The sequence below is a fragment of the Lipophrys pholis genome (assembly GCF_963383615.2).
Source record: "Lipophrys pholis genome assembly, chromosome: 10".
NCBI lineage: Eukaryota > Metazoa > Chordata > Actinopteri > Blenniiformes > Blenniidae > Lipophrys > Lipophrys pholis.
Window position 1 is genome coordinate 25,110,479 of NC_137640.1, and position 20,700 is coordinate 25,131,178.

General features: G+C 42.2%; 1 protein-coding gene across 1 annotated transcript in view; it reads left to right on the forward strand.

Annotated features, from left to right (window-relative positions):
• The first annotated feature begins 2,571 nt into the window (after window positions 1-2,571).
• tgfbr3 (transforming growth factor, beta receptor III) overlaps window positions 2,572-20,700 on the forward strand; it is an 89,398-nt gene continuing 71,269 nt past the window's right edge. The window contains exons 1-2 of the mRNA XM_080473501.1: window positions 2,572-2,793; window positions 10,816-10,993. Coding sequence (XP_080329627.1) covers window positions 10,933-10,993 — 61 coding nt within the window. The 5' untranslated portion in view covers window positions 2,572-2,793; window positions 10,816-10,932. The remainder of the gene's footprint in view (window positions 2,794-10,815; window positions 10,994-20,700) is intronic.

The following is a 20,700-nucleotide window of genomic DNA, read 5'->3' on the forward strand; positions in this document are numbered from 1 at the left end:
CGTACCTGCCTGTGGGGCATTTCGAGCTGGAATAGGCTCCGGTGCCGTGCAACCCTGAACTCAACAGACATTTGAGCCATGAAACGGTATAATGAGTCACTCTACAGAAAGAGAGAAAGACGCAGTGAGCGTCACCACCTGTACGACGAACAATAAACACCACTAGATATGAAGCCCATCATAAATATGATTGAGAGCACAGACCTGATGGAACTTTGCAATGACTTATCACGGGTGTGGCTGTGCCTCATCCGTCATCATGAAAAGTACAAAACAAGTATGATAACATATTATCTGTAAATTGGCAAATATCGTAAATGCAATTCCTGTATGATACCAATTATTTGTGTAATAATCAAAATAATCAAATCTCTGTAAATATTGTATGAATCACACAGGTTTACACCTATTCTATTGTTGCTTTTCTTCTATGTGGAGATCAAATTAGAGGAGCAAGTTCACGATGACTGACTATTTTCTGTGAATACAGAAATTCAAGATTTGATATTTGATCCTCAAGATCTCTCAAAACTGGACTCCATCTATTCTTGCTTTGGGACGAGGGTGCTGACCACTGCTCCACCGTACGGCCTTCACATTGGACTCTCAGAAAATATCCATACTTGGAAACGAATTGATTAATGGGCCTATAATGTAATCTCTGTGTTTTCATTACATTTTTTAAATAACCTTCTCTGTATACTCACATATTCGACATTACTTCAGGGACATTATGAATGCCTACAGCAGTTATGTGATGAAAAACTATGAAGGTGCAGTGCACACGGCACAATTTTAAAAATGTCTTCCTTGATTGATGAAATATTTCAACTGTTATATCTGTGTGGACTTTTTTTTAATTTCACATGAAACACAATCAGTCGGTGTGCAAGCTGGTGACTGAATGGCAAATTAAAACCGTTCTATTGAATTAATCATATTCATATTTAAATATTGTCGTACTTGTTGTAATGACAACAAAGATATTCTATTCTACATATGACTCTGAAAGATATTAGATAACAAATTTGGCATTAAATTGCCATGAATGTGGACATTACAACAGAAAGCGAAGTTTTACGTCACTCTTATGTGTTTTGGTTTTGAAGTATTCTTTAATAATCTAGGAAAGATTATTAAAAAAAATACTGTACAATAGGGCCATTGATAAATAAATAAAAAAATCTAACATTTCTGCAATTCAGACTGTAATAAACGTCTGACTTGGTTGAAGCATAGAAAAAAAAGCACCAGCAAGCGTGTTACCTGGTTTGATCCGTGCTGCCCCCTACAGTGAGGCAGAGGTACTGACAGCCTTTCTTCCTGCCCTTTTCAAAAACAAATGAGCAAGGCATATTTCATGGATGACATGGTGTCCGATACTTTTGCTTATGCCAGCTGTCCACTGACATTATATTGATGAAAAACAGTGAAAAAGCCAAAGATACACACTCAACTTAGAGAATGTTTGCATGGGATCGCACAAGCCGAGGTGAGACTCACCTCTGATCGCTTCAGCTTGTGAGTCCCCTTGCTATTTCAACAGGAAATATGCAAAGTCTGTGATTTTGTTCATGAAGACAATAGCTGAAAATATGTCAATTACCCAGAAAATACATTTACAGCACGTGCATGCATGTTCATCTACACAGGCCAGGATTGCAGGGTGCTAGAGCCAATCCCAACATACGAGATATGAAGACAGGGTCCATACATCTCAAATCGCACTCTCAGATCTGCCTCCTCCCAGCCTCACTGTACCTGCGGCCCGCATGTCCACCATGGGGTCCAGCGCCTTCAGCCGCTCGGCCTCCGGCCTCTGGAACTCACTCCCACCCAACAACAAAAAAAACATTCATTCCCTGTTCAGTTTTAAATCTCATCTTTAAAAAGGCGTCAGCACCTGGTAATCTCACATGTCCAGTCTCCGTTAAATTGTTTTCAAACCAATTGTAAAAAATGTATTAGGAAAAAGAATTCAAACGTAGAGCTTGTTCCGACACTCTTTCATATACTGCAACGTTCTCTCGTGAGAGTACATGCAATATTTTTTAAGTAGTTTTTTTTATAGCTGTATTAAAACAAATAAAATGTATTATTATTATTATCCATCCGGACATTTTATTCCACTTATCCGTTTCCGGGTCGCAGGGGTGGCAGTCTGAGCACTGTCTCCCAGATCACATTGCACCGATTAAGAACCTTTCCTGCGGATGGTGAGCCCACGGGAAGGTGGCGGCCGGCGTGGGACATGAACCCACTTCCTTGAGAGTGTGAGTCTCATGCTCTACCAACTGAGCTAGCCGGGGGTGGTATTATTATTATTATTATTATTATTATTATTATTATTATTATTATTATTATTATTATTATTATTATTATTATTATTATTATTATTATTATAGTGCAGGGGGTAAAATGTGACCGTATTTTTGTAGAGAAGTGAAGTTGGGAGGACCGTGGGGGCGTGTGGAGGGGCTCCGGAGCAGCCCGTGCTCCCCGCTTTGAGAAGCCGTGCCGCGGCTCCTGTGACGCAGGGCTCAGCCTCTTCCCTCCAGGCCCCGCCTCCCCGGAGAAGCCCTCACTCAAAAGCCAAATAGACAGCGGGGAGATCTTCTGAAAACTTTTTCGGAGAGCGCCTCTGCCCAGCCTCGCTGTCTGTCTTTGTCCACTGTCTCCGTCCACGGCTCTTTTCCGTCGTGAATGACTTTCCGGTTGAGTTTGACATCCAGCGGGGGGACGACTTCAGCCTCTCCCGGACTTTCTTGGACGTTTCTCGGAGGACTCTGCATGGTACGTCCGCTCGTTTTTCTTTTTTTTTTTCTTGTTAATGCTCCCCCGAACAGGTCACGGCTTATTTTTCGGGAAGAAGCGTCGCTGCACGATCAGCCTCGGTGACTCTTGGCGGTCCAAGCCCCGGAGTTCACTTCACGATCTGTCAACATCTGTCCGCGGATCCGTTGACAGGCTCCGTCCCCCCTCCAGAGGCTGCGCCGATCGCTTCTCGTTGCTCTGGTTCATATCGAGCGATTGCTCTGGTTTTGCCTCGTGTTTGCAGAACAACAGTGTCCAGGAGGTAAACAGCAGTGAGGGGGTTCCCTCCAGAGAGTTTGTCCTGATTCCCGATGCCGGAGCGTCCCTGTCCTGCTGCGTTCACCTCGTGGCTTCGTTGCTCACTGGCTCTTCTCAGGATCTTGTTATTCTCACAGCAGCACAGCATTCCGACTCAGGTGTGTTGAAGCAGGTTGGCGTCTGAAACATACCTGCCAGTGGATCTCCAGGACCAGGTCCAGATCCAGGGTCACTCAGGATGATCTCAGGAGACACCGATGAGGCACTTATTGACAATACCTTCTAGTCCTTATGATTTCTGCATTCAGAGCAATGCACGTGCATGCATACTCGGGGAATGATATTGCAATAGAATGAACTATATAAATTCAAATCTAAGAAATGCTGCAATCAAGGGCACAAGCTGCAGCATGTTTGTCTTGAGAGACATATATATATATTTTTTTAAATTTAAACCTATGTAGGTGACCCCACTTGCACCACACCCATATCACACTATATGTGAAATACAGTTTCTTTGTTATATCCTAGTGGATCGACTCTTTGGGGTTACACACCGTCTCAGAGCCGCTTTATCATGCAGTTTCCAACTTCCATTCAACAGTTTTTCACGACAAAAATTGCATAATGCAAGCGCTTAAACGGAATATATTCTTTTGTCAAAAATTTATAAATTTTAAAGGGTATAACTTTTTTTTTTCAATGTTTTAAAAATAGGTGAGTCAGCATTTAAGAGGACCTTGCAACCCTCCCAGGGGCTCCCCGGTTGGGAATCACAGGTTTAAATGAAATGATATGCTCAGGAGGAATTGGGGGGGACGCTCCCACTCGATACACTTAGAACCTGTCAAACTTAGAACTTCGCAGTGGGAGAGGAAAGCAAAATGTCTCGTCACTTAACAAGACATTGAAATATTTCTTTCGGCAGTACTAACCAGGACGTTCTGACAGTCCGTCATTAGGAAAGGTAGAAATGGGCATGTTGTGAGGAGGCGCTCGCACGGTTTACTATCATTTCGTTGGTGTTCAAGCCTTTACAGCATTGGATCATCTATACCTAGTTTTTAATATGGCATTCAAGTATACCTGGGAATTGGTAGAAATACACTTTATACACAATTTCATGATGTAATGTGTGTTCAAATTAAGTCCTCGAGGAACATAGCCAATCATCAAAACAACACAAAACAAGAGCAACCTTACATTTGTAGAGACTTATTTCTAAGTGAGCCACATGGGTGATGACAGCATTGCTGGTAACCTCTGAGGATTATTTGGAGTCGTTCGGGATTGTTGTCGTCCTGTAAATGCTTTCATCTAAAAAAAAGCATCACTTCTCAACAGCCCGTAATGAGCAGGAGATAAGATATGGCTCTGTGACTTTCTACAGTTTGATGGTTCTAAAGTTCTGCTACTACGGCCTTGTGGCTGCAACATGTAATTATCTTGTTCATAGAAAACCACCGGGATAATGATGATAAATCACAGTGTTGTAAGGACTCCAAGGAGGACAGTTCAAACATTGGCAAAGGCGTCAGTTAGTAGAGAGTAAATGATAAGTATAATGTCTGAATTTCAAGATGAATTTGAGGCTCTGAACAGTCTTGAATGGTTGATATAAAGACTTAATTGAGAAAATCAAGTCAAAATGTTAAAGGCAAGTAAGTGGAAGAGCGTGTTACTTTGATTCCATTGAAAAGCTTTCACTGTTTAATTATATATGTCAAAGTGTTGATGGATGTTGACCGATCCTCGTGATTGAGATGAGCCTAAAATGAATACTACCATTAAGATAAGTACAGTAATTATTTTTTTCCAGGGACAACTAGTCCCTATGTTCACGGTATTCGGATTATTCTTATGGTTTCCCAAGAAAAAGAAACAAAATTGCCTCCCCGGTGGTTTTGATCAGAGCATTTTAGGAAAACGAGGCTCAAAACAATCAGTTGCTTTATTTTGATAAACTCATTTTATTATGGTAATCATTCTGTGTAGTGTCTCTGTTGTTGTATTTGGGGTGAAGGACTTTGTGACATGTAGTACATGTAGGTCAAACTGCTACAATTTCAAAATCAAGCCACAGAAATTAACATCTTTTCACTTCCTGTTATATCTGATTTCACTTTAAGTTGATTAACCTCAGGTTTTTTTTTTTTTGTTTTTTTTTGGGGAGGTATTGCGACATTTATAAAGCCACTATTCAAAAGGGCTATTTAGGAAAATAAATTTAAAAAAGTTGCGGTAGCTTCCTGAACTATCCTCTGTGTGATGGAAAGAGTGGGACGTTTGGTGGTTTCTTGTCGGCTTGGCTCATGTAGAGGAAGTTAGACTGCTGTCAGATTAGAAAACCTTAACGTCATAATTTTACTCCACCGGCACCTTTTTATTTCTTTACTCTGCCGCTATCTCTACATATGGCTTTGTGATCATGCTATTCCAGCGTGCACCCTCTGCTTTTCCTGATATTAATCTGCAGCACATAAGTGATGACACAGATATAAGCCAGGTCTTTTAACACTAAAGTGACCACAAGAATGCAATCGGTTGTGGGTCTGCGGGTGGGGGTGGGGGTGGCGGGGGTCTGCTGAGTCCTAATGTGCTTTCCAGATCCTCCAGTAGTCACTGGGCTCAGACGGTCAGGGCTGAGGAGAAGTCACATGAGGTGATTTGAGTTGTTGCTGCAACAAAACCAGCGCTGTGCACCTTTCCTCTCAACCTCGAACAAGCTAAAAAAAAAAAAAAAAAAGAGAGACTGCCAGTAAAGCTTTTAATGTAATAAGAACTGCTTTCCCTCAGCTCCTTTCATCGTCTGCCTCAGTGGTGCATCAGAAGAGCCCCGTTTTAAGTCATGAAAGCTACTCTCCTTTGATTGGGTCTTTGCACAGCAAAAAAATAAAATAAAGGCACAGTTAACCATTGTTGATCTGGTGAGGAGATAAAGGTCAAGGAGGAGCATGAATCAGACGGAAGGCTCTGGCGCTCCTTCTCTGCCAATGTGTAATATTCGTCACGATCTTCCCCCCCAAAAAAACGTAACCGACGCTGCAGCTGCCGCTCGCTGAAAGGCCCGTTTGTCACCGCGCGCGAGCTGCTGTCGCCCTGCGCAGCGATGCACCGCGGCACTTTGTTCATCACTTCCCATGTGCACCTTGCGGTTCACCGCGTGTCACAGAGGAGCACATCTGTTTTCTTCCACCCGGTGTTTTTTTAGCGCTCGTAGTGCGAACGACAAATTCCTGTCATAGCGGCGGCTTCGCCGTACCGCTTTGACTTTTCCACGTGAGCAGCAGTGTGCATGTTGTGTTGAAAGTAGTTGTGGCTTTTTCTGTGCATCACGTCTTTGGTGGGAAACTGATTTGGTTGTGGCTGCAGAACACGCTCGGTAACAAGCTCGAATTAGGCAGAGCCACTAGCCTCTACAGTGAGTAAAGACCCGTTTACAAAGCAAAAGCCTGTATTATTGTTTCCTTTTGTTTAGTTTTTATATTATATTTATTCATATCTAGAGTGCTGGGGTGCGTGTGGGTAAAAAAACACAGGGGTTTCAATATAAACTACACAAGTTATGATTCAATAATGCATGTTGTGATATATTTGATTCTCCCTCAAGTATTGATACCACCTTATGTGCAATGCATAGAAAACCAGCTGCTTTTATAAAAGGAGGATTTAAAAAAAAAAACATCCTATTTTTCTGTGTGCAGTGTTGTAATGAATGTTCTAATGAATTTGTTGATGAGAACAAGTTAGTTAGAACAAGTCAGAACAAGTAACTATGAAGACAATTCCAACTGTCACATATCGTGTTTTGGGAAGTGAAATACATTTGTCATTATTAATATTGGAAGATTTAAAATCGATTTTTGTGCATGCATGGGGCATAAATGATGTTAAAAGTTATTCTTAAACTTAAAGTGTAGTGTTCTTGTTCTGGACCAAACTTGGCAAAGAAAAAATGCAAAAAAAAGTTGCTCGAACTGAAATTTCCAATACTGAAACTAAAGATGCAAACAAAAGTCATGCTGCTCCGAGGTTTATTCTGTGGTATAACTTCCACAACAGTGCTGTATGATGAGCTAAATGTCAGCCAACCTCTGTTGGATTGTTGTGGTGAGATTTATAAACTTTGTTTACCAGCGAGGAAGTCGCAGGGTTGATATGAACCCCTCCTTTATGCCAATCAGTTACAATAAACCGCAGCATCAGGACACTTCACGTCCATCACGTCCTATGTTTGATGTGCGTACAGTCCATCGTTCCATGTTGTGTCTAAACATCCATCAGACTTGAACTGAACCCACCAGAGTACTTTTGCAGAGGTACAGAGACCCGTGGGTCCAGTCCGTTGTTTGTGGTTTGCATCAGGGTGCATTTACAACGACAACGTTTTCAAGTGAAACCTCAAAGCTTGTATTGTGTTCTGGGTGCCCGTTTACACGACAACGTTGCTCGCAGCCACTGAAAACGCAACGTTTTGGCTCTCAAGGTGGAGCTCTTTCGAAAATGCCTCCAACTCGGTACCAACTTGTGGCCCGACATGAAAACTTTGTTTTCATTGTTTGTGCCATGTAGACGGACGTCGTTTTCTAAACGTTGCAGTGGAAGGGAGGACATTTTCTGAAACGAAAATGAAACATTTAGTTCAGAAGACAACTGATCCACACTTGTAGTTTATAGCTTTTACATGAGTTTACATCATCTATACCACTTTATCAAACAGTTTGGAGTCCCAATTGGTGGAACACATTTTTAGATTGTGGAGGAAACCCGGGATGCTTGGAGAAAACTGACACACGCACAGGGTGAACATGCAAACTCTACACAGAATGGTCCTCAATCTTGGGAGTAGAACCAGCTCTATTCTTACTGTGGGGCGAGAAAGCCAACCAGTGTGTCACCGTCGTGTAAACATTCAATTGGGAGTTACTGCAAATCAAATGCGGCACTTGTAACGGATTCCAACTAAATGCAGTATGGGTCGAGTAAGTACAGTATAAAACACAAACGATCAAACAGTTATCACTCCCCTATGATCTCTATTATGTGAAAGTGTCTCTGAAATGCAAACATCTTGGTGTTTTTTTTTTTCAAAGGGCAGCAGCCGATGGACATTTGAGGGTCGGTGTTGCTAAGAGACGCAGGGACATCCTCCGTGATGCACTACTTACTGGAACTGGTCCTGGCCTTATATAGCCTGATTTTTCCATGTCTCTTTAAAAAGCCCACTTGGCCCCTTTTTTATGTGAGCCATCTGTCATCTCAAGAAGCATCCACGTTCCTCTCTTTGATTCACGTGTAAAGCATAACCTTGTTAGCTTAGCTGAGAGAACGTTTCAAACTAGACATTAGGTTTGCACATATCTCAACCCCCGCTGAGACGTCTTGTCGTCCGAGTGTTAGTACCACTTCGAAAAAAAAAAAAAGACTTCAGTCAAGTGGGTGACAGCTGTGTCAGTCAAATGAATGACGTTTTGATGCAACACAAACTCTGCACAGAACACAAAGCATCGTTGTCTCCGCAAACTCGACAAAGATTTTACTCATTCACAGGCTGTGCTTGTGAGATCATCGAGATAAGTGCGCTCATCCCCATGCTAAAACAGCGATAGCGTGATATCCTCGCACTCCCAAAATGGAATTGTTTTCAACAACTTTATTGGACTTAAGTCGTGGGGGTGGCATATTGTGCAATGAATTCTGGGTAGTAAACAAACAAAGTTGACCACGCGAATTACAAGCAGGCGCAGAAAGAAAAAGATGGAAAGTATCTCGCGGGCAGACGTGGAGCAGTGAGGACAAAGTTAATATCTGGTCTGAATACTATATCTTGCAGTTGTTTGTGGCTATCCATTAGCCACGAGCTAAATAGCCTAGCCACCACGGGCTAAAGCAACGGGACTTTCGCTTTTGGTCCGGACCAATCAACGAGCCGTGTTTTTTCTTTACTTCCTCTCTGGTCGGTCAGTGTTTGTTTTGGGCCACAGCGCCCCCAAACGAGCAGCTGTTGTAATTGCGTGACATTTCCCAGGCGGTTTCTCAAAGGTGATTGTGAACGCCACCCGAACGAAATGAAGGTGTGAAAATTCTCGGCTCCCCTCCCTCCGAAGTGAACCAAGTCCTGGACTATCCTAATGTGAAAGGCCCTTTAAATGACAGCTGTGGTCAAGTGACTGGTGAATAGTGACCCCTGGCATTCAATGAAGCCATTGTTTAAGTTTGAGCTCCGACACAGCCATCGGAATCGACAAGTACCATTATCTGTTGTCCTCGTGACTCCAGCACTTTCACTCTAGCTTATTACAGAGGCATCGAAGAAGGTACTGAGAGTAGCACTTTGAATGATACTTCAACTCAATTCTTGACAGAAGCCGTGTTGACTCTAGGGTGGAGGATATAGACGAACCTGGAGAAATCAGTTATAGTGGTAATCACAACTAAAAGTAGTCATGATGGCAAAAGCATACAGCTGTTTCTTAAGTTATGTTACCAAGTTTGGAAGGCACTGCTTTAATGATTTGTCCTGTGTGTGTCCATGACATTATGGTGTGGCGATAACAGAGTGGAACCGCACAGTGCCACAACCCGTCCTATCATTATTTATTCTCTTTCTCTATGAAAGAAAAATGCATTTCAAGCGTCACTGCTGCTATAAGTGTGAGCGAGTAGAACATGACTCGGCAGAAAATCTAATATGTCAAGAAATTTTAATGGACTACCACCAAATTGACAGGTCCACTTTGTGCTCAACAGCAACAATTGACCAGCTCGAAAGACGTTGTGTTACTTAAATTGAGCTACAAAGATCAGATCTTCAGAAACACTTGTGTGCTTTTGGAAAAGATCAAGGCTTTTCTTTAAACGCAAGTGGCCTCATGTTACTCTCGCTTAAAATGACATGCTGATTTGTAGCTCCTCAACGGGCCCAACCCCTTGGATGAAAGTCTTGTGTGTGATCTGTTTATCCACTGCCTTGTCCTCCAAAGTCCTTCTAAGTCCTCTTATTTGCTTGCATTATAAATACTACGGCTTCTGCAATTTGGCGATTCTATATGTGGGGCCCATTTTCAATACAGTGACTCAGTTTTGCTTCAGAGGATTTGTTGTGTGTTTCCTTGTTCGACGGTCTGCTTGTTTCTTTCAGATGTCAGGTTTTGCATAGCAGTAAGTTAAGTGTGCATGAAGCACAGTAAATAAACAGAAATTCCAACAATGCACCGGTGATTGATTTTGATTATTCCAAAGATGTAATAGTGGATTACTTTTTGCCGTGTCCCAAGGAAGTGTTTGGGGTCGGATTACAAAAGTTGAAGCTTCAGTCAAAGTCATGCTGGTTAGTGTGTGAGTGCTAAGCTGCTTACTCAAGACCCCACCGGAGAGTCGCAGTGTTTCCTGACGCTCTAAATGAAAGTGTGTTAATAACCTGTGGCATGTTCCAGAGTCCTTCACACCAAGAGAGCCCCAGCGAGCCGTCTCACACCCCTGACACACTCTAATGACCAGCCAGCTGATCTCGGGGCAGGGGCCGTCTGTGTGGTGTTTATGCTGTGGTCCTTTGAAGCGTGTACGACCCCCAATTAACCTTCCCGGATTAATCCGCGGTCCTCTAAGCGGCCGCGCCTCTTGTCTCATCTCATAGTACCCGCAGCGTACATGAAGCAGAGCACAGTTTCCTGCTGTTTGTCCACGTTTCACGTTCATTCCACTTCTTCTGGGTGACGTCTTCTGTTTTTGTTCTCTTTACAGCTGGGGCTGGAAGGCAATTCCCAGTAGACCCACACAAAAGGAGGGAAACCGTTTGGAAAAAAGAGAAAAAGACAGGTTCACCAACCCACACCAGACTGGAAGCAGCTGTATTCTACGATGGCCATAGGCTCCTACATTCCTGTGTTACTCTCGGCAATATTTTGCCTGGCTTATGCAGGTAAGTTACACTCACATTACCACTAACAGATATTGTGTAAACCATGTATAATTACTGAAATTAGTTGCAGTAAACAGCCGGTGTGTCAGGAGTAAATCTAAAACAGAGCAATTGGGGCACTTCGCTTCATGAGTATCAAACACAGTTTTGGCCGTGACATAAGATTTTCCGCTTTCTTTTAATGTTGTCTTTATAGACAATGATGTTCACATGCAGGAAAGTGCTAATACGTTTTAGTGCAAATATTTAGCAGGCCTATGTGTATTTGTCACATTGGTGGGAGGGACACTTGCTCGACCTGCCAGATACTTTTTGATATAAAGTTAATATAACAATCTGACTATAGACTGAAATTCATTCAGAAAACAGCTTAATTGACGAACTGTATCACATCTGCTGTCATGTTGTCATAACAAACATTGTATTGGCTGAATAATGTCACCGACTGACGGAAAATGCTGTACCTCTCATAACGAGGGCACTGCTTGTGGGAAGATTTTTATCAATGACACCCGAACTCTCGCTTTCATGGTTCATCATCTTTAGATTTTGAACGGTTGATTGAATTATATTTAGGCGCAGCAGGAAACGACTTAGCAGTTTGAATAACACGCGTGCACTGTGAAATGTCCTCATAAAAATGATTGTCAGTTTTGTTTCTCTAGTTCAAAATATTACTGGTACATAGTGATTCAATCCACTTTATTATAGTCTTTAAAATTCCTTCTTCAGGCACCTGTCTCGAAGCTGTCAGATCCTCAGGAACATCCTGTGGCCCTCTGCCACACATGGAGCTGAGATAGTCATCCTGGCACCTGCTTTTAGGAAAAATGCTTGCATACCATCAAATGAACAATACAGTGATTAGTGGACATATATTTGGCACCACTCATACCTTTACGAAATTCACCAAACCAATTGAGCTGATAAGTTTTTATAAGATTTATCCTCTTTGGAGCTGGATTGGAGAGATGAGATGGGACACTGTCGGAGTCATTACAAATCCTGTTTTCCGATAAAGAGGAGTTAAGTAGGAAAAAACGTTTACTTCTTAAGTATTAACTCCCAAGAAGAGTTCAAATTCAAGAAATTCTTCCTCTGGGGAGCAGGATTATACAGGATTAAATGTGCAGCTCTCTCATAATATCTAGCAGAATCTTGTTGAAACAAGTCATGACAAAAAAACGTTTATTTTTTATTTTTTTATACCTACGTTGGAGTCCCAATGGAAATGTCGAGAGATGGTCAAACGATCTAGAATTCATCCACTGGGGCAAACATCTTGAAGGAATTGTTGGCCTAATCAATTACACCAACATTATCCAAAGATAGGTTGGTTCGGAGTAAGGGTTTATACTCTCAATAGTTCGGTCACAGGAAAGGTTTGACTTTGGATAACTATCAGAAAAATATCACCTGGAGCTGTTGAGACTCATCAAGACAAATGAAAATGTTTTTCAGACTATTTGGATTCACCCGGGTCTGTTTTCTTCCTGTCGTTCGTTTTCCCTCCCGTCCACACAACACCATAAAAATGACTCAAAAGGATGTAGTACACATGCCAGGCCTTTAGGGGGGCGCTGTGACTCTGCCACAGAAATACACCAAAAGCGGAGAAGAAGAAGACCCAGCATACAAGACTGGAGAAGAAGACCCAGGACATGAAAAAAATCCTCGTATTCGAGAAATCCAATGTCTCACTCTGGAACTTTTGAGCCTGTTTAAAACATAACCTCGTTTTCTGGCTCCTGAAACGCCACGCCGTGTGGATGATCGGCCAAAAAGCGACGCGATGACATGAAATGCCATTGTTGTGTGACTGAGGAAGTTATCAGAGTTGTATAAAGTGTCGTTTGCACGAAGTTTTAAGTCAAAACGCATGGTTTTTGCATTATCGTTTCAGAAAACGATGTCCATTGCAGCGAAAAAAATATGTAGTCTTCATGTTGGGCCACTAGTGGGTGCTGTTGTTTGTTTTTGTAATAAAACAGTCAGGCCCAAGACAGATCCTGTATTTGTTCATTTTAGTTTGAATTATCAGAGCAACACTTGTGATAATAAAGGTTATTATGTATATTTAATCCATTTTTCTTACCTTGATCATTAGAAATTTCTTAGGAAATAATACTTTTACCTTTCATTGTTAATGATTTCATATTAAAAATGTAAAAATCCATGCTCTCTGCAGACGGACAGCTCCTGCTCCCTCCAATAGAGGCCTGCCTTATCCTTTGAACGATAACGACTAGAACGCTGAGAAAAGTTTGTCTCTTGCTTGTTTAAGATGTTATGGTAATTACTGTAATTATGGTAATTATTCTGAAAAGATTAACTAATAAAGTTACCTCTTCTGGGCCTTTGAAATCCAGTGTTTGGAGATCAGCTTCATCCAATAGTTAAACAGCAGCACATCAAAAGTTGTAAAGAAAACAGTATTGATGTTCTGTTTCTGTGGAGAATTTGAGAGTTGTGGTCTCGGCTGTATTGGAAAGAAGTGTTTGAAGTTTCACGTAGTTATGAGGTCGGCCGCAAGATGTAATTTGAGGCTCTGTCACTGCTGCAACATCCATGCTGGCTTCAGAATTCAGCGGTGGCTTCCGTCGCTTGGTAACTCAACCAAAATATTCAATTTACCGACCCAGGCCGAGCAGTTTGATGAAAAATCCTTCAGTTTGGCTACAATTGCGTAGAGACCACATTGAAAAATCTAGTGAACATTCCTGCTCTCTGTTCTCCACATTGTTAAATGTCCTGTTTATAGGGACCTGCTTCACAATATACGGTTATGGACTTGAACTCTCTCCAGTTTCAGGCTGCATCTCGTGTTATTTTTCTGTGGCAGGCACAGGAGTAATTACTGTGCGGTTGGCGTTTTTTTTTTTTTCATTCTTCCACTGCGTTTTGGACTGGAGGTTATGATTTCAAAAGTGTGTCTTCTACTCTCTGGAGGGTTGAACCGCACTCACGAGGGCTGACTTTTACTCGGAACAATAGCGGCGTAGTCGGTGTTCGCTGCGGGTAAAGCAAACATCATTTCCTCCACAATGCCAGGATCTAAAACACAATGCAATCCCCTATGAAGTTTTCCTCTAAATTCTTCCTCATACAGCAAGACACATTGTTATGCTGTGTCACAAGGGACAGATATTTACAGCCAGACCACCGAATGCCCTTTCCTCCATAAGTGCATTTGGCGCTCGGCGTATTCAGTTTCTGCTGCTATTGAGATTATGCAAATGCAATCATCTGGTTAGCGATTTTATGTTAGAGCTCAATTTATTCTTATATAATCCACTTTTGGCTTCGCAATTTTCTATTGGCGGCAATTGAAATGTTTTGGCTTTACTTCATTCTTTGTTTCAATTCCATGTCAGCCTCTCTCTGTCACCTTCTGTTTTACCGTCTATTTCGAATATCACGCAGCATCTGTGTAAACACTCACGTCTGCCTTTAAACTTGTCAGGAGAGCTCTTGCGTAATGTTTAGATTAGTGTGTGATGAGTCCTCTCTTGGTGTAACGCAACCCAGGATCTGAGTCTCCCATAACACTTTAAAAAGTCAGACTGAGAGCACCTTGACGTCCATATTTCCTCGGTGTAACTTTTCACTCTTTTCTGTCCCCCCCCCCCCCCCCCAATGTCATCACAGCCATTTTATGGCTGTCTCTCCTCTGCTTGCCTTCATCAATTTAAGAAGGATATATTATGGACTCCTCCACTGGCTTTGAGTTTCACCTTGAAATAAAGTCTTTTGCAAAAGCAATGCCAGGTGTTAATTTTTGAGGCACTGGCCAGAAACGGCTCTGGCAGGTTGCTGGTAGAGGAACTAGACCACAGTACACCCGCACATTGTAAAAAAAAATGAAAATCAACCTCGTTCAAGTTTGAATTATTTGTTACCTGGATGTGATGAGGCGAAGAACCTTTAGTTGACGGTACATAAATCAAAGGTTTTCCTATGTTCTCTTCACGACATTTCACAATGAGTGTGAAGTTCACATTTTGTGAAAATCCTAATAGTTCCTGTGACATTTATGTCTCTTTTTAACGACAAAGTTTTGAGTAAAATTGCATCACTTTTGCTTTTTTGTTTCAGCAAAGTTTCGCGTTCACACGACAATGACAATGGAAACGATGTAGTTTTCATGTTGCTTCACTAGTGAGGACCGATGTTAGTCTTTGTCATGAAACCACACATGTATAGATGATGACAGTGTCAGATCATTTTCAAAAAGTTCCCCCTTAGAAGCTTTTTTCTGAAAGTCGCATTTTCAGTGACTCCCAAAACCTAATGAAAGCTTTGCGTTTTCGCTTGAACACATTGTTTTACTGTATTGCTTCACTTGAAGACGAGAAAGTTGCCATCATTGAAAGCACTATTTGAAAAATCCATAAGATTTCTTTTATGAGAAATACCTTTTGATTGATTTTGTGCGAGTGAGTGTGCAGATATTCCCAAACTTGGATGTTGGAGATGTAGAAGATTAAGGCCCGGTTTACGTGACACCGTTCCAGGGGACAACGCCTCGTTTGTTTCAGAAAAGCTCTGCGTTTCCACTGCAACGGCAGAAACACAGAAAACAATGTGCAATGCCCATGACCATGAGGTCGTGCTGTTGGTAGTTTTTGAAATGAAACCACACATACATGTGTGCAGAGAACGGTACGCTATAAACGTTTAAATGTTTTGGTTTTACTTCATAGGATCGGGGGCGTCGCTGTTGTGTGAAAACAGAAGAGAAGAAAATAACTTTTTTTACAGACAATAAACGGAGTCAACCTTCGCTTCTTCCAAACTCCACTTTATGTGAGAGGAACGATAAAAATTTAGATGAAAATTTAACGCCATGCATTACAGATAAATAGTTTATGGAAACGGCACTGAACTGAAACTGAGCCTAAATGATAAAAAGCCTGTCAGTGTAATATCACAGAAAAACATTTCAATTCGTCTTCTGGGACTATGAATACATGAACCAACCCAGAGCTGCTAAATTGTGTAAGCAGTCTCTAATTGATGCTGTGTTTTCTGATACATAAGCCGTTATCCCATTTATGCCCAGATTTTTTATATATAATGCATATAATTTTCTCAATTGAGTCCCTCTGAATCATGTTATGTTTTTATTTTTTCCATTTTGTACTTTATTTTGAAGAAAATTGCATTTTTATGACGGGCAGCAATTGTTGCCAGTAGTCACACAGCTCGTCACTCGGTCAACTATCAGCTAATAATGATATAGAAATAATAATATAGTAATAACAAAATAATAATATAGTCATATAAAATGGGTGAAAATCATAAGAAATTTATGAAAACGACCTCTTTCTCGGAGGATTTGCATTTGCCATGTTTTCAGCCAGAAGGAGCGGGAAGCAGATGATGTCATGTGACAGGAAGCACTTGGAAACAATTTTTTATAAACCAAAACCTTTGTCTAAGTTGTCTACTAGCATATAAGTTGAAAAAGTTGCATTAGTACCTTTGAGATTATTTATTGTGAGTAGAAAACGACAGTGGTACACTTCGGCTACAATTGTTGCCAGTGGGGCAAAACGGGTTAGTTAATTCTAGATACTCTCAGTTAACAGGAAGTCATGACGTCGGTGTCTCGTTTTGCAGAAAGATCAACTGGATCTTCCTCTGAGGACCAAGAGTATATTTATTGGTTGATAAGTTGGTTACAAAAAGTGCTGGGATGGAAGTGAAAAGTTTACAGATCAGATTAATTTGATCCGTGCGCACCAGACCATCCGCTGATACCTAAACTTTTGGGTGATTCTGTTCAATGGATTTGTAAGTAGAAATTGGGACGAGTCACCCTGAAACTGCAGTACCATCGAGGGATCAAGTGCTTAAGATTCAACTCCGGGGAGCTGGAATCTCTGTGCGACGTTTGTCTCAGACAGTTAAATTGTACTTTTCCAGGAACATCTTTTATGACTGTGTTACTTGGGCGCAGTTAAAGTCCATACTTTAAGTCAAAGTGACTGAGGTAAGTTGTTTTTTTTATCGTGCACTTTCTCCTCCTCTTATTGTCTGTCCTGACTTTACTGGTGTGGCGGCTTGATGAATGATGAGGCTGTTAGGGCAAATTTGCCTGTAGGATCACGTAGCCGGTTACGCAAAAAAAAAAAAAGTGGATACAGATTGTGTGCAGGGGCTCGTATTCATATGTTCCATTTTGAGCTTTAACAGTAAGGTAAACAACTTTTTTTTCTGTCCGCATTTTTGTATCCTCTTGGCAGACACAGGTCACTGTAATGCCAGAAATGGTTGTGAAGTCACCCCAAGCCCCCCCCCCCCCCCCCCCCCCCCCTCCACCTTTCACTGCAGTTGAGCAAAAGGTTTGTCTCCATATCCGCAGTGCTTTTTTTTAAAGGGGCCAGCAGGAGTGTGACAGGACTGCCAAAAGGTATTGTGCAACCACTGTAATCTGAGAGGTGGGTTCGCCAAGGGGGGAGGAGAGTGAGAGTGAGAGAGAGAGAGAGAGAGAGAGAGAGAGAGTGTGTGTGTGTGCAGGCGTGGGTCGTCCAAATCGACACACTCCGCACACGCACGGTGTGCCAAACCGACAAACTCCCTTCCAGCACGCTAAACCAGATGTTGCCCCGTGATTCATGCGAGGGAGCTGCAGCAGCGCAGCGCCGACGCTGCGCTGCTGCTAAGGCAGAGTGGCTGGGATGTTGACATAGCAACAGGGAGTCCTGAGTGTGTCTAATTGCAGGACTTGCCCCACCCACCCCCACCGCCCCCTATGGCGAGGCCTTTATCTTAACGGTACCGTCAAGTAGGAGGCAGTTGTTGTTGTTGTTGTTGCCCCTGTCTGTTTATAGCTGTTGCTCGTTGAACTGGGGGCAGCCCCCAGCATTACGCAGGTTTAATTAACAGCGGCGTGGTGTTTACGTTTTTTTTTTTTTTAAATGCACTCTGGTGCAACGGTGTACAAACTCCCTTCGCATTTCCTGTCACACTCCCATTAAAGAGGATGCTTACGCAAATCTGGAGGAGCAAAACCAAACACACCCCCTTCTCCTTTTCTCTCTCTCTCTCTCTCTCTCTCTCTCTCTCTCCCGCTTTCTCTCCATACTTCCAGTAAGCGGGCGTGTAAATAATTCTGGTCATAGCCAGTAATGGGAGACAGCTGGAGTGATCGTGCACTATCCATTGTACTTCTCTGCATTATGAATAAGAAAAAAAAGAAAAAACAGACGCTGGGGAGAATTACATTAAAATGGTGTGACGTCATTAAAGAAAGAGAGAGTGCTCGTAAAAATCGAACTCTCTCATTTCAGATAACCTTCAGAAGCAGCGAGGAGGTAAAAAAACTAACCGTATCGACTCAAAAAGCTTAAGGCCTGCGGGTCGTGTCTTTCACCGACGACTCAGGTGGACAAAACTGTGCAAAGCTGCAGTACTACAAAGCTTTTGTTTGGACAATCTGCTTGACAAGATGACAGCAGGAAGTTTAACTTAGGAACAAACTTATAACTCTGAATCATTTTTCGACAATGCAAATTGAATGCAAGGAAATGATGAGCAATAAAGAATCATTAAATGTAGGAATGTGATTGCGTGATTTGAATTTCATGCCTTCAGTCTGATCGGAACTGACGAGGCCAACTGTTAAAGTAAACTGTTTAAGTAAAATAAAATAGTACTTGAAAATACACAGCAAGTTCACCAGTGGTCAAATCCCTCCCCGTTCCTCCCTGGATCAGCAGAAGGTCTTTTCTCCATCCTGTCAGTTTATGCCTATTCAGCTGAAAAGTCAACAAGCTCACTCCTGGCTTGTTTCTACTTGCTATGGTTGCTGAACGCAGCCCGAACCAGTCAATACTCAAAAACGTCATAACGGCACTTCTCCAGCCCACCGCAGATACTCTTAAATGAATGAATAAATGTGTATGATAGATATTAAACTATCACCAAAAAATATATATTAAGCTTTAAATCCAGTAAAATTAGACCAACATATATTTCCCAGATGTTTCAAGAAGATTGCTTGAGAAAATCAAATTCTAAACAATCAAACAGGCTGTTACTGTTAAATACAGTAGGTCTGTTGCTGCCCTCATTTCTTCCTCTCAACATGCTGGGGGAGCATCGCGGTACCGCAGCCTTCCTCTGTACTCGATTGCAGCACAGACGACCAGCCTGGAAACCCTCAGACTGGTAGAACATCTGCAGGAGTTTCCTGCTGGGGGTTAAAGGTTGCACGACTCCTCAGGAAGTGCTGCTCTGCACTTTGCTGAGGTGCTCGGTGTTCACTGACCTCTCTAGTTTGTAGGTCCTGACTGGCCTCCGAAGCAAGACCGTGTCGTTTGTCTCAATCCAAACATATGATATAAGGTCTAATGTCAAGTATTCCTGGCTGTTGATGTGCACTCGAGTTGGACACGGTTTAAGTTTGGTGTTAGGATCAATTGAGCTGTACAAAACTCTTTTGGATATGGCAAAATAGCCGTCAGTAACTACAATCAAAATGACAAAATTAGCCAAGTTTGAAGGATTTAAGAGTTCCGTGTAGAGGAGTTTGGAAGTATTTTTCTGTGTATGTGAGCGAGTGTGGTTTGGGTGGGCACCACAAAAGAATGTGTGTGTGTTTATTTTGTTAAGTGAATGATGCGTGCGAGCCTGAGTGTGTGTGTGTGTGTGTGTGTGTGTGTGTGTGTGTGTGTGTGTGTGTGTGTGTGTGTGTGTGTGTGTGTGTGTGTGTGTGTGTGTGTGTGTGTGTGTGTGTGTGTGTGTGTGTGTGTGTGTGTGTGTGTGTGTGTGTGTGTGTGTGTGTGTGTGTGTGTGTGTGTGTGTGTGTGTGTGTGTGTGTGTGTGTGTGTGTGTGTGTGTGTGTGTTGGACAGAACAAAATGGAAAATGGAGGGGGAATTTGATTGACTTGCTCCACGAGTCTGGTTGGGTGTTCGGGTGAATGTGTTTTGTATGTCGTTTGGGTGAGGTGAAGGGAGCCCCGACTCGAGGGAGGATAGTCAGCATGCAGTCGTGTGTGAGTCAGAACCAGCATCCACCAACAGCTGGAAGTCAAATCAGAGAGTTACACAATCAAAGAAAAAGGTGCTTTGCTTAGTCATGTTGTTGAAATGTTGAATGTGTGCCCCAAGAGAAACAGGGACAAGTCATACGTGTACTCTGCTGTGTTAGCCATTGATTTTTGATCTGGAGCTGAAGAGGGTTTTTTTTTAATGTTTTTTTGGGTCAACCGGAGATTTTACGGCAGGTTTTCCCTCCACTTTGCTGACGTGCTGACGCAGTGAGTGAGTGTTTTGCTGAGACAAGGGCCGGCCCAGACTCCACACCGAGAGAGCTCCACGGAAGTGTGGCAATCGCAAGCTTCGGGCAGAAGTTCTGGAGAAAGGAAACAAAGGATCATGCAGTGGATGGTTTTGGTGATGTGCAAAGAGCTCAGGGTACATTAACAGTTACATTGCAGCTGGGATCCTACTGTAGCTGGTATAAGAGATAAATGAAATGAAATAAAATCACATAATCAAAAAAGTTTTCTGTGGAGTACCTGTGGTCCTTATATAGTAGTCAACTATTATATCTTGCACTCTTAGATAAGCATGCAACGTGTTGAGGATTGTGATAACCCTAGAATTTTCAATACAAGCACTTAAGTTGATGATGATAATGTCATTGTGCCTTAAGAGTTATAATTCTCTTGTTTTCAATTTGAAGAGCACGAATGCA